The sequence below is a fragment of the Protomyctophum bolini genome (assembly GCF_963924005.1).
Source record: "Protomyctophum bolini genome assembly, chromosome: 24".
In the NCBI taxonomy this organism is placed as follows: Eukaryota; Metazoa; Chordata; class Actinopteri; order Myctophiformes; family Myctophidae; genus Protomyctophum; species Protomyctophum bolini.
This window is the reverse complement of record NC_137885.1, coordinates 15,233,167-15,245,275: the sequence shown is the minus strand read 5'-3', so window position 1 is coordinate 15,245,275 and position 12,109 is coordinate 15,233,167. Positions and strand designations below refer to the sequence as shown.

The 12,109-nt window shown below is 39.8% G+C and overlaps 1 protein-coding gene across 2 annotated transcripts; it reads right to left on the bottom strand.

The window, feature by feature from the left end:
- Nucleotides 1-1,593: 1,593 nt before the first annotated feature.
- LOC308311957 (mitochondrial pyruvate carrier 2-like) lies at nucleotides 1,594-11,771 on the bottom strand. 2 transcript variants are annotated; one of them, XM_080758775.1, is made up of 6 exons: nucleotides 11,556-11,687; nucleotides 10,859-10,908; nucleotides 6,930-6,970; nucleotides 6,270-6,354; nucleotides 4,465-4,576; nucleotides 1,594-2,652 (listed from the first exon to the last, which is right to left on the bottom strand). In XM_080758775.1, exons 2-6 carry the CDS (start codon nucleotides 10,884-10,886, stop codon nucleotides 2,598-2,600), a joined length of 321 nt encoding a protein of 106 aa, XP_080614901.1. In that variant the 5' UTR covers nucleotides 10,887-10,908; nucleotides 11,556-11,687; the 3' UTR covers nucleotides 1,594-2,597. The 2 variants fall into 2 exon arrangements, with proteins under 2 accessions (XP_080614901.1, XP_080614900.1); XM_080758774.1 differs by lacking the exon at nucleotides 10,859-10,908 and having other exon boundaries at nucleotides 11,556-11,771.
- Nucleotides 11,772-12,109: the final 338 nt, after the last annotated feature.

Sequence of the window (12,109 nt, the reverse complement as noted above, 5' to 3'; positions counted from 1 at the left end):
CTGACTGTACTGTGCTCTGTTGCCTTGGAAACCAGAACATGGTGGTGTTCGCCCCCCCGCCGCCACCAATACCATCATTCACTGATGCAGGAGAACTCAAGATTTGGTGTGTCATGATGATGTCATGATGATTTCACTTCGTTCTCTCACTGCAGCACAAACTTTATGGGATCACTCCCGACGACAAGACACACCTTTCTGATCATAATGTATCTCTCTCTCCGTCACTGTCTCTCTCCCCCATCTCCCCCTCTCTCCATTACTCAGCTGCACCTGCTGTGATTCCCAACCGTTTGAATCTCAAGGATGTACTTTATAGCAGAAAACCACACACCCCGCCCATTTGATAGGATTTTTATATTTGGGCTTAGTGGTAAAATCCTCTACGTTAATTTAACTCGGTGCACCCGAGCAAAAAGGACTTGAGGGCCTTTCCCTTTTTTCCCCTCACATATCTGCCGAAGCATTTTTAAATGGAGGCTTTGTCTGAGCAGCTGTCATTAGTGTTTCAAAGGGTGGATGTCTATATTTATTTCAAATGAGCCACTGCATTTTGACTCAAAGCAGTTTAAAATGCAGATGATGTGGTTGTTATTGATTGAGAGCTGGTTCTACTCCAGGCTTTAAAAAAGGCACAGCAAATGGGATTTAATTTGACGGCTAAGGAGCACAGGGAGCTTTTTGAGCTTGTAGATCGGCTATTTTTGCTATATTCAAATTTAAATCTAAAAATTTTGCTATTTTTGAATTGGAATCCTGAAAATTAACATTTGCCTTTAATTATACTTGTGTTGCACAATGAGCTACTAATTTAGACTGAAGTAATTAAAGCTGGTCATGTTTGCATGTTGTGGAATTGTAAACAGCTGAAACCAATATTCTGAGGGCCACATTAGGTGAAGGTGGGGGCGGCATGTGGCCCCCGGGCCGCCAGTTGCCCACCCCTGCTCTAGCACCTCCCATGGCACAAAATAGGTACAAGCAAGTCAAGCATTGGCTTGGTTGTGAAAGGAAATGGTACTTCAGCACCACCCGGTGGTAGAAGGTAGGAACAAGCACCATTGGTTTGGTTGTGCTGTTACCCCAGACACAAAATGTAATCATGTAACATTCACATAATTAATTACACAAATATATCATTATATTGTATTATAACATTTAAAATATAACTAGAATTTGTGGGTAGATTCCACTAAAAAGAGTGAACTTCAAGTTGAAGATGTTAAGCTCCTAAATTGCTCACCTGCAAAAATAACAACTATCCACTGTTTGTATGGGAAGCTGCCGGCACCACTATCACACCTGGAGCAGTTTAGTTTATGTCATGGGAGATGATCTAGTTTGTACATGAAAGAAGAAACAAATGTAATGTCGTGTATGTACACTATAGTAGTAAGTTAGTAACATGTGCCATTCATTTATCATCTCATTCATGCTTTTATGAGTCACCATGTTCAATCTTCATTTTCCCTTTATAAATAAACTATTTCTGAAATTCACAGAAAAGAATAAATCGATGATAACCGCCTTAATCAGCCCTTTAAACCTGAACAATAGAAGACACGTCTGTTTAAAAAAAAAAAATAGACAAAGGAATATCCAAATATTTATTCAAAAATGAACGGCATAGAGTGACTAGACCTAGCTTTAAAATAGTGCATCTTTACGTACGGTGAACAAAGATTTTTGCATTGGGCATTCAAAAACAGCAGATCCACAAGCTCAGGTCATGGCACGTTGTGCAGTGCTGCTAGCTTGTACATCTGCTATTTTTTTTTAATCTCAAACGTGTGACAACTGATTCAGAAGGCATTTTGTAGAATCGGCCTCAGGTCGTAATGGATTAATTCAGGAGTGTGTAGTCACACACACAAAACAATACAGTACTACTTTGTAACCTTGAACCCTACAGTTATTATGATATAGCTATAGTATGATATGCCAAAAAACTGAATTGATCCTTTACCATGACCCTTTACCATATTTTATTCAACTGTATTTTCATGACTGATACAGTACGTGACACGTACTGTATGTGGCTGCATCACTTGCCAACAACAGCCAATACAATATGTGGGAAGGGTCACAGTCACGTGATTATGAATCCCACCACTAGCTCTAGGATCTGATTGGCTCCTGGGCAGGCATAGTTTTTACTGAGGTTAAGGTTAGTTTTAGGCATAGTTTTACTGAGGTTAGGGTTAGGTTTAGGCATAGTTTTACTGAGGTTAAGGTTAAGATTAGGTTTAGGTATAGCTTTACTTAAGTTATGTTCAGCGTTAGGCATGCATAGTTTTACTGGAGGTTAGGTTTAGGCATAGTTGCAAAAACGAGAACTGTCAATCACAATGACTACTGGCCAATCACAGCAGGGTTTGCCTAGAGCTGCGGTGGGATCAATAATAACGGTCATAGGACAGGTATAAATTGGTCTTTTGTATGTATGCATATATGCAAATATGCACTATACAGTTATACCTGCATGCACATACAGACAGCCCATGCTCATAGTGTGTGACTGGGTCCTGTGCGCTGCGTCATGCTGTACAGAAGTGCTGGTGGATATCAGCCATGCTCACATGGTGATGACAGCAGCTTCAGTCCGTCTCAACACTGGACAGCACTGCCCCGTTCTTTAATCCATATTGGTACCTACAGACAGAAAGGGATCACGTTTAGCCCCTGTTGTTAGTCATGCACACAGTTTATGACGGTTAATACAAGTTCAGTATTCTGTGGGGTGGGGGGTTCGACGAAAATAGCAGATCTACAAGTTCACAACGTTGTTTGTAGAACAGCTGTGTTTGACGGTGTAGACTACAGTGAAAAAAGGGTATACTGTTTTTTATTTTAAGTAGTGTTTAAATGGTTAAATAAATGAGTTGGGTTCAAGTACGCCGTGGATAAGGTTTTACATTGATTATACGAAAAATAATGTACGAGTCCAAGAACAGAAGATACAGATTTGAGTTTGCCTGCAGCTGATGAAAGGGTGACTTCTAGAATGTCTTCTAAAAACCATATAAAATATATCTGATAATTTCAGCAAAATATTCATATTTATTCCAAGCTGAAGTTAGTAAAGAGCTCGAATGCAAATCTCAGTCTACATCAATTCTGCTCAATCGAGACATTGTCCAACCAGGAACAACTCTGCAGGTGTCTCTGAGTTCAACAAAGTTGAACGTCAGACACAGTCTGAGGTTAATTTAAAACAATGAAAACAATGTGGTTATGCTTAGAGAAAATATAAATGAATAAAATTTGTTATAGAGTGACTAGACCTAGCTTTAAAATAGTGCATCTTTACGTACGGTGAACATAAAAAACAGCCCAGGTTATAAAGTAGCCAGACTCTCATTTGTATTCCGACAGCACTGAGGCGCCTTGACCATTGACCTCACACTTTCCATAGTGTCACAACTTCAAGTGATCATGGGAAACCCTTGACCTTTATTTGAACTTTTATCAGTAACAGAACCAGGGAATCTCGTATGCCAAGATAATCGACATTGCTCAATTTGCACAAGAGGAGATGTGGCGTGATGTAGTGTGGTGTGTGTCTTTGTTCATTGTGCTTCTCTCATAAATATGTTTTACTGTTAACTTTCACTTTATATTGCGGCTTGATGAAGCTCTCTAGAGGCCAAATTGCTAATGCAGGCGACTAAAGGTTGTAAAATATTGAGTGTGCCGGGAGGATCAAAAACTGGGGTAACACATTACTGCACATACACACATGGTGTAATATTACTTTAGTAATAACAATTTTATTTTCACGTCGCACATTAGTTTTAGGAAACTGAATTAAGCTTAACATGTAAAATAAAAAAACACAAGATCTGCACTGCAGAATACCCGCTCCACTTGACTTCTCACCTCATTTAAGATGGAACACGTGAGAGAATGACAAGCCTTGTGCCAACGATAAACCAAAACAAACACGACATGACGACCGATAAAGAGCTGTCATTGACCTTTTTTAACCATAACAGCTATGTACTTATGGTCAAGTGTATAGTATTAATACACTTGACCATAGTATTAGTTGACATAACATGATGGTGATTTTTGTTTTTAGTTTTTTGAGTGAGACTTCCACACAGCTGTGAATTATTATACAAGTATACAAGTATTAATTTGAATTAGTTGTTTTTTGTATGTAATACTTACCGGTACTCTCTCTAATGCAGATGATTCGTTGTGTTTTTGTTATAGATCTTTTTTATGCATAACAATTATGTAGAAGATATTATAGGGTTATTATAGCCAGGGCTAATAACAATAATAAGTAACAATATTAATAAGTATTATAAGAAATGATAGGGTTATTTCACCAGAAAACATAGGTATTCTGCATATTTCACCCCCAATACTACAAACCACATTCAGCAAATGTATTTTTCAAGGACCCTCATTAACACTGACACACAATTCAAATCAACAATCAGATTCTATATTCACCTCGCGATTCTAATGAGCTGTGTGGCACCTGCGATACCAAGGAAGCAGTTAACTGCAAACAAATTCCACACTCTGGGAGTGATGACCAGACAATATCGAGACCAAATGGCACCTACGAAATGACAGGTTAAAAAGGGTAGGAAAAAGAGGAAAAAGGAGAAAATAGAATTATGAAATAAAAATATATCTGTCACAAAATTTTACACATGCACATCGATATGACTCAGGCACGTAGCGTGGATTAAATAATTGACTGGGCAAATTAGAATCGTGCGCGGGGTTAGCTCATCTCCGGCCGATAGTTGTGAATGGTTTTGCAGATGTGCTAATGGGGGGCCATTTAAAACAAAGGCGGCTTGAATGCTGTGGTTTTCTACTAACAGATATGATATTTTTTTGCATGCATAAGGGCTGCCAAAGTAGGCTATCTTTAGTCGTTTTGCTTGTTTTTTCGCCCCCTCTCTTCGAAGTAAGACTGGGCAAGCTCTAAACTGACTGGGCCACGGCCCGCATGGCCCAATGGTCCCTACGCCGGTGACTCGGAGGAAATAATAATGGTGCTAGATTTCAGAATATGAACAAGCTTCCATATTACGACACTTATGACACCCATGGGATTTGTACATTACTCGATACAAATTAAACCAAAGGTTGTTCTTTTCCAAATGGACATCCATCATGTCGCTTAATGTCTGTAAACAAGCCACGGTGATGGATGCTGGTAGGCGAGATGGAGGCAGAGCATGCGCATACAAACGCACACATTCCTGTGTGGAGCAGAGTAGCTCTGCCTCAAGTCCAGAAGCCTATAATAATAATAACGCTCTCCTTTGGCCAAGGGTAGAAGCTGAGCGGTAGACGTTTGGTGAAAGACCAGTCATCCGGGTTAGAATTTAAGTGGTTACACGAACAGTATATATGTGCGCTCAAACATGGGTAGTTGCATACTGTATTATATGCATACTCTCAGACATGCTGTACACATCCAATCTACTGTCATCACCAAATAAAAGACTTGCCTCCGTATACAGTAGGTAATATGGGACATGGCACAATCATACGAAAGACAAAACAATAATTCTGATTGCTCTAAAACCCTGGTGTCATGCTTCTTAAGCTATACTGTGTTAACGTAACACCTCTGACTTACTGTATATCTCCTGTGGTCCTGAGACCTTTGGTCAGGGTCTGCAGTCTAAATGCAAGGCTAAAGGTCTGTGCTTTTACCATTTTACCATCAGGTCTCCTGAACGCTTAAGCCCTAACCACACTTGACTAGAGGGTCGCCATGCAACTCCTTGCAACATGCAACTACTTGCAACCATTATTCCCAGTGGCAGTTGCAAGGAGTTGCATTGGTGTGGTTTGTTTTGTTGTATCATCTTGAATTAATTAATATCTTAATTTAAGTCTTAACCAGATGAAACCTAGCATCCCTATTCTGGGCTTATCATAATAGGCACAACATTTGGCACAAATAGTAGGTGAACATTAGGTGAAAATAGCAGATTGGCTATTATTTGCTATTTGACATGCACTGAAGTACCGGTATACTAAACGGTACGTTCTATAGGGCTGCAACTGCACTGAAGCACATACAGTTGAAAACAAGCTGTTTGATATTGTATGTTTGTGCACCAGTTGACAACAAAACATTATATTCATGGTTTAGAGATTCTCACAAACTTTATTTTGTTCCCCTTTGCACGCACGCACGCACACACACACACACACACACACACACACACACACACACTCGCGCACACACACATGCACACACTTAATTAAAACAATGTTTTAAGTACCTGTTGTCATGAGAACAGCAGACTGAGACGTGCTAAGTTTCTCAGCTGGCCGGGCAAAGTCAGAAATACCTGCTACAACCAAACCCTAGAGAGAGACAGAGAGATACACAAGAGAGTGTGTTTCATTCAATACACTCATGAATCCTTGTCAACAAATAACAGGTTAGAATGGCCACATAGATTGCAAGACAAACAATTATATGTGCTGTAAATGATACGTTTGGATTTTTTAAAGTTTGTGTTAAAAAATCTAAAGCTCTATATTGGATACAATTTGTATGCTGACCTAAAATGTATCTTCTGTCTACTAAAGAGCTGGGGAGACAGTTAGGCCCCTGTTACTGAACAAACACATAGCAGTGAGTGTTTACTATCGGAGCTATCCAGCTGAGCAATTATTGTTATCAAACCACGTTTACCGGTAAGTACTTCAAATGAATTGGATAGCAGGTAAACTAACATCTGTCTAAAACAAAATATACTGTACAACAGAATATGTACCGGTAAGTCCGGTATACAAATAACATAACAAGAAACCAACATACATTTGCATTGCATAACTAGCATCTAACAAAACAAATTGTGAGGTAGAGTCGTAAGGGGTGACTTTTCTGACTGCCACTGAAAAGGTGTAGAAAAGAGAAAACAATTGTCCCTTACCCATTTGACTATAGGAGCCCAGAAGAACACTGTCTTTGGACCTATAGGAACAAAGTAAAAGTATAATAACTTGGCCTATAAAAGGTATAATAGGTTGCACAAGGCTGAAAGCGCATTCTTCAAAGGCATGACTGACACATGTAACAGCAATTACACCCCATCTAAATGTTTACCCTACACAATCCATTTACGTTTAAATAAATGTACCAATATTAACACATCCAAAGGGCATCCTGAAGCTTAAACTACAGTTAAATCCTTAGCATTAAATTATCCATTTGTAACTCTGGGAATACAGACTCTCAGTGCAGCACGCATGGATTTAACAGTGTATCCTTAGCTGTCATCAGAATTAAAAGCTGCCTTCAGAATTAAAAGTTCATTTTATAAATAAGTACAGTACATAAGTTAAGAAGTTCATAATGTTTTTTGTTTCGGTCAATTTCATGTTTCTATGTTTCTACTTTGTTGTCTCCACCAGGCCGAAGGCATGGGGAGAGAGTATGTTTTGCACTCTGTCCGTGTGTGTGTGTGTCCATCTGGACGTGTGTGTCCCCGTCCGTCCGTCCGTCCTGTTCTAACTTCTGTGTACAGCTAAATCTCTGGTACCGTTAACCTGGTCGATGCCAAATTTTGGTACGGTCGATGAACCTCTGCCCCAAATTTTCAGTTGGCCGACTTTTGTAAAACACATTTGTTGATATTACTCCTCCAGATTCTGTCCAAAAATCCTGCAAATCTCTATAGTCACGTGCTCAAGACAGATCTGTCCGATATTTCATATTCCATTCTAATTGGCTAACATTGGCTTTCAAAGTTTGCAGGATTGGTCCGTTTTGAACAAAAGGCCTCAAATCATGAATGCAGCGTGCAATTTACGTGAAATCTTTCACAGACTATCCTACTAGGCTGAGGAATATATCCCACCCTTTTCACAATGGTCTGTTATAGCGCCACCAACGGTGGATTTTTGCAAAACACATTTTTGGAACAAATTAAATGTCTCAAATCATCCAATTGCCATCCAAGGCGTGAGAAGAAATGGCACGCTTTTCACATTGGCCTATTATAGTGCCACCAGGAGGCCACAACCTGACCTGCCCTGGTGGAGACCTGTGCCCCTACTTTATCTAGTTTTACTGTGTATTGAGGTGATTTACCGATGTTGCTAACTTCTGAATGAGCAAGGGTGGTTTTAGTTCACTGTTAATTAGCAGAGCTGGGCAGAGGCAGTTCATTCTGAACAGAGAGCTCCAGCGTGCAAAGTGCATTGCTGCTGCCTTATGTAAAGTCTGTCAAGATATGCTGTTTAAGAGTCAAGAGATCAGTTGAGAGTCAAGATACTGATACTGAGAAGATTTCCTCGTTTATTCCTCCCAAAGTGGATGTGGCCAATGAGGTTGTTAAGTTTTTTTTTTTTGGTAACTTGTTTGTTCATGATTATTGTTCTCTATGAGAATGTTTGTACTAAATGTATATCTGTATGTTTATTCAGTTCTGACAGCATTAAATGTCTGTACTACAAAAAGAACACCTTGTGATCGTATCTATTACCGGAGGGGACTACATACAATCCTAATGACCTTGAGCAAAGTGTTGACCACCCAACTGTTCCATTTGAGCTGCCAACAGTTGTGTTATATTATAGCAGCTCCCATGTCATGACATACTATGCCTGAAAAGCCTGTCCTACAACATGTCAGTCAACAAAAACAGCAGCCTTTTCATGCAGGTAATTGAAAATGAGTTACAGTATTTCGGTGATGTGAGTCACGTGACAGACACCATCGTATGACAAAGCTTATAGGCTCCCTTCCAACACCAGTTCTCTCTGACAACTGTTCAACAAAGTTGGAATGAGAGTGGCCTCATTCTTCATTGGTCTCACTCACAGACTCAAACTCCCATACAACTTATAATGTATTTGGCTTGGCCCAAGACCCCCATCTGAATATGTTGTGCCAGGGACCCCCAAAAGATTTGTGTTGGTAAAGTGTTTAAAATAATGTTCAGTAGCAACTGTAAGGAAGTTTACAATCTCACAACGCATTGCGATGCAACACGCTAAGAACTTGTAGATCTGCTATTTTCATTCAAACAGCCCATGTATGTAGGGTTAAAATATACTTTCCGTAAATTGATCTTTGCTCACATAGGGTTTCAACAGGTGGTCCGTGGTTTTTATTTTATTTCCACTAGTTGATAAACCGTGAACTGAATGACCTGGTGACCTATGATCAGTCCATCCATGTGGTAATTTACTGACAAGTTGGAGGTCAAGAAATTCAACAGAAAAATGGAGTTGGAATCGCAAGAGGGGGAAGTGCACCAGATTGTCTGGTTGAGTCAGACTCATTAACTCATCATTATTAACTGAGTCATCATTATTATTAGGAAATTATTAGTAGTCAATGGTTGAGAAACAGTGGGATGCATAGCAAGTAACTTACAAAAGCACTAATAAGTCAGGGTGGTCCCTCGTTCACAATCAGTTGAAAACCCCTGCTCCATTAACTCATTTTGCTGGGGACCCTTTGGAATCCTCTCAAGGACCCCTGGGGGGTACACGGACCCCACTTTGAAAACAACTGCCTTAAGTTATCTTGGCCCAGGGCCATTTCACTAGCCCAAGATTCAAAGGGTTTCATTTGTCACATGATCATCACATGTGTACTGTACTTGAAAGTATGTCTGTATAAAGAGAGTGGAGGGAAATGAATGAATAGGACTATGGTTAGACATTCCTCTGAGTCCAAGGGAAATTCTGAATTGACACCAAATTCTTAGAGTGGAGACAACAATTGGTTTGGGAACATGAATTAGGCAGCATTTTAGATGATGAAGTCTGGGAGGAGGCTATAATGAGAGTGAATGCTATAGCACATCATGCGCTAGGCTGAACTTAATACAATTTAAAGTTGTCCAGCGTATTTATTTCACTAATTTCAAAACTTTCTCAAATATACCCCAACATCACAGATTACGGTAACAGATCGGATGTCATATTATGTCCAAAGCGAATATGACATGTCCCCGCTTACAAGGTTATTGGACGGCTATCTTTAAACACCTTGCCGAAGCCAATAGAGTTGTTACAATGTGCAGTGATGGCATTGTTTGGGGTTGTACCAGGTCACCATCCTATTGGTAGGGGTATAAAACAAAATCTTGCTCTTATTACTGTATTAGCAAGAAGAAGGATTCTATTGGAGTGGAAATCAGCACTGCCCCTAAAGACCTCATGATGTATCTAAATTTGGAGAGAATTCAATTAAATTTGAGGGAAACACCAGGAAAATGTGACCAAGTCTGGGGCCCTATGATTAAACATATAACTGAACTAAAGACGCTACAGGAGACTACCATCAGCTCCACAGGTTGACAAGCTCTAAAGCCCCAACCACACCAAAAGGGTCACCATGCAACTCCTTGGGTCAAAACGGTTGCAAGGAGTTAACGCTAAAACCGTCTTGACCCTTTAGTGTAGTTTGGGCCATTGAATTCCATGCGTTGAATCACTATAGGGTCAACATGGGTCAACATGCAACAAGACATATCACACCACAGGAACAACGCTAAAACCGTCTTGACCCTTTGGTGTGGTTAGGGCTTATAACAACGTTAAAAAGGTATACTTTACTATATGTGACATGAGGGAGTGCCAGGAGGGATAGCGAGATCATACATCATAATTATTATTTGATGTGTTTTCTTTGTTTGTAATTGTATGTATTTTTTTGTCAGATGGTGCACGTTGTATGTTGGACCAAGGGTGACTGTGGGGGGAGTTGTAAGGGCACAAAGATTTTTTTTTTGTTGTTTTTTACTTTTCACATCCTATACTGTATTGGGCTATATTGTACTTGTTTGTACTTCACTTTGTATTGTCAAAAGCAATAAATAAAAAAGGTTCAAAAAAAGAGAGTTACACGTTAAGCAGTTGAGCTGGAAGGTCATTGCTCAGAGCTCAGCTGGTAGCCTGAACAGAGGAAAATTCAAAGTCCACAGAACTGTGTTGGTTTCTTGTCAATGTAAAATCACAAACTGAGCACTTTCAAACCTGGCCTTAGTTGCCTCTCTATTTAGGGCATGCATTTAAATAGGCTAAAAATAATTTAAAAATAAACAAATAAATACAAAAAGTAATCAAGAATAGCATATATAGGCATAGGATCTACATCTAGATATTTAATTTTAATGCAATGGACTAATCACACAATTTCCCTCTGCAAAACGAGTTCTTCATTAGCATGTCATAGCTTAATTTCTTTCCACCATTCATAACAAAGAACAATGCTTTTGAATTGGAAGTCACCTCCAGAGCAGCCAGTATAGCTAAATTGTTTAATACCAAAACACAGGTCACAATTGTGACAAACACTGCAGTAAGAGCAGGCAGGCTGCTATATATAAACAGTGAACCCGAATGAATCAAGAAGCATTTATGTCTCTCTAGTCTATGTATGACATGAATTATGAGTGAATTACATGACACTGGTAAAACACTATTTAATTAATAACTGGAAAACTTCAGTGCACTGAATCTCTGATCTTTACTCTGTATAAAGTAAATGATCAGCTCTGCAAGCTGATAAAAAAACGGCCCCGTTTGGGCTGATTACTAACCTGCTGGGTGGTTGTAAAAAGGTCTCATTTTTGCAGGCAATAAAATCTCAATTCGGTCCAATATCCTGTGGTATTTGGCTCTGGCCCCTAACAAAGCCATGATTGTGTGTCGTTTCTCGTAGGCCTATATGTAATAATAACAAGTTTATATGAAATGGAATGGAATATGTGCATCAAGACAAGTGTCTGTGAGTGACTCTCTCGTCGTCGGTCAAACTGAGCGATATTCCAGATCAGAAACAATCTCTTATCTCATTATATTTTTATGGGTGTCACCTGAGAGGGGAGCACTACTGATAGCCCCGCCCTCGGTCGCTGTGATTGGCTGTAGTACGACGTTAGAACGTGGAACGACTGTCCCACCTTCACAACACAGCGTTGAAAGGAAGGACACATGCACACGTGGGAATGAATGACTAACAGTAAACCATAGAGTATTACAGTAAACACAACGATGGTGACATCTCTCTGTTGGCGACATGCGCGCTCTCTCTCTCTCTCTCTCTCTCTCACGCGCGCGCGTGTACACACACACACACACACACACACACACA

Bases quoted from the DNA above. Each gene is read 5' to 3' on its own strand.
- LOC308311957 (XM_080758774.1), bottom strand. From the start codon at position 11,655: ATGGCTTTGTTAGGGGCCAGAGCCAAATACCACAGGATATTGGACCGA. The intron at 6,355-6,929 runs GTAAGGGACAAT...GTCTCTCTCTAG, and splicing joins GGGCTCCTATAGTCAAATGG to GGTTTGGTTGTAGCAGGTAT. The intron at 4,577-6,269 runs GTACTTAAAACA...GTCATTTCGTAG, and splicing joins TGCTGTTCTCATGACAACAG to GTGCCATTTGGTCTCGATAT.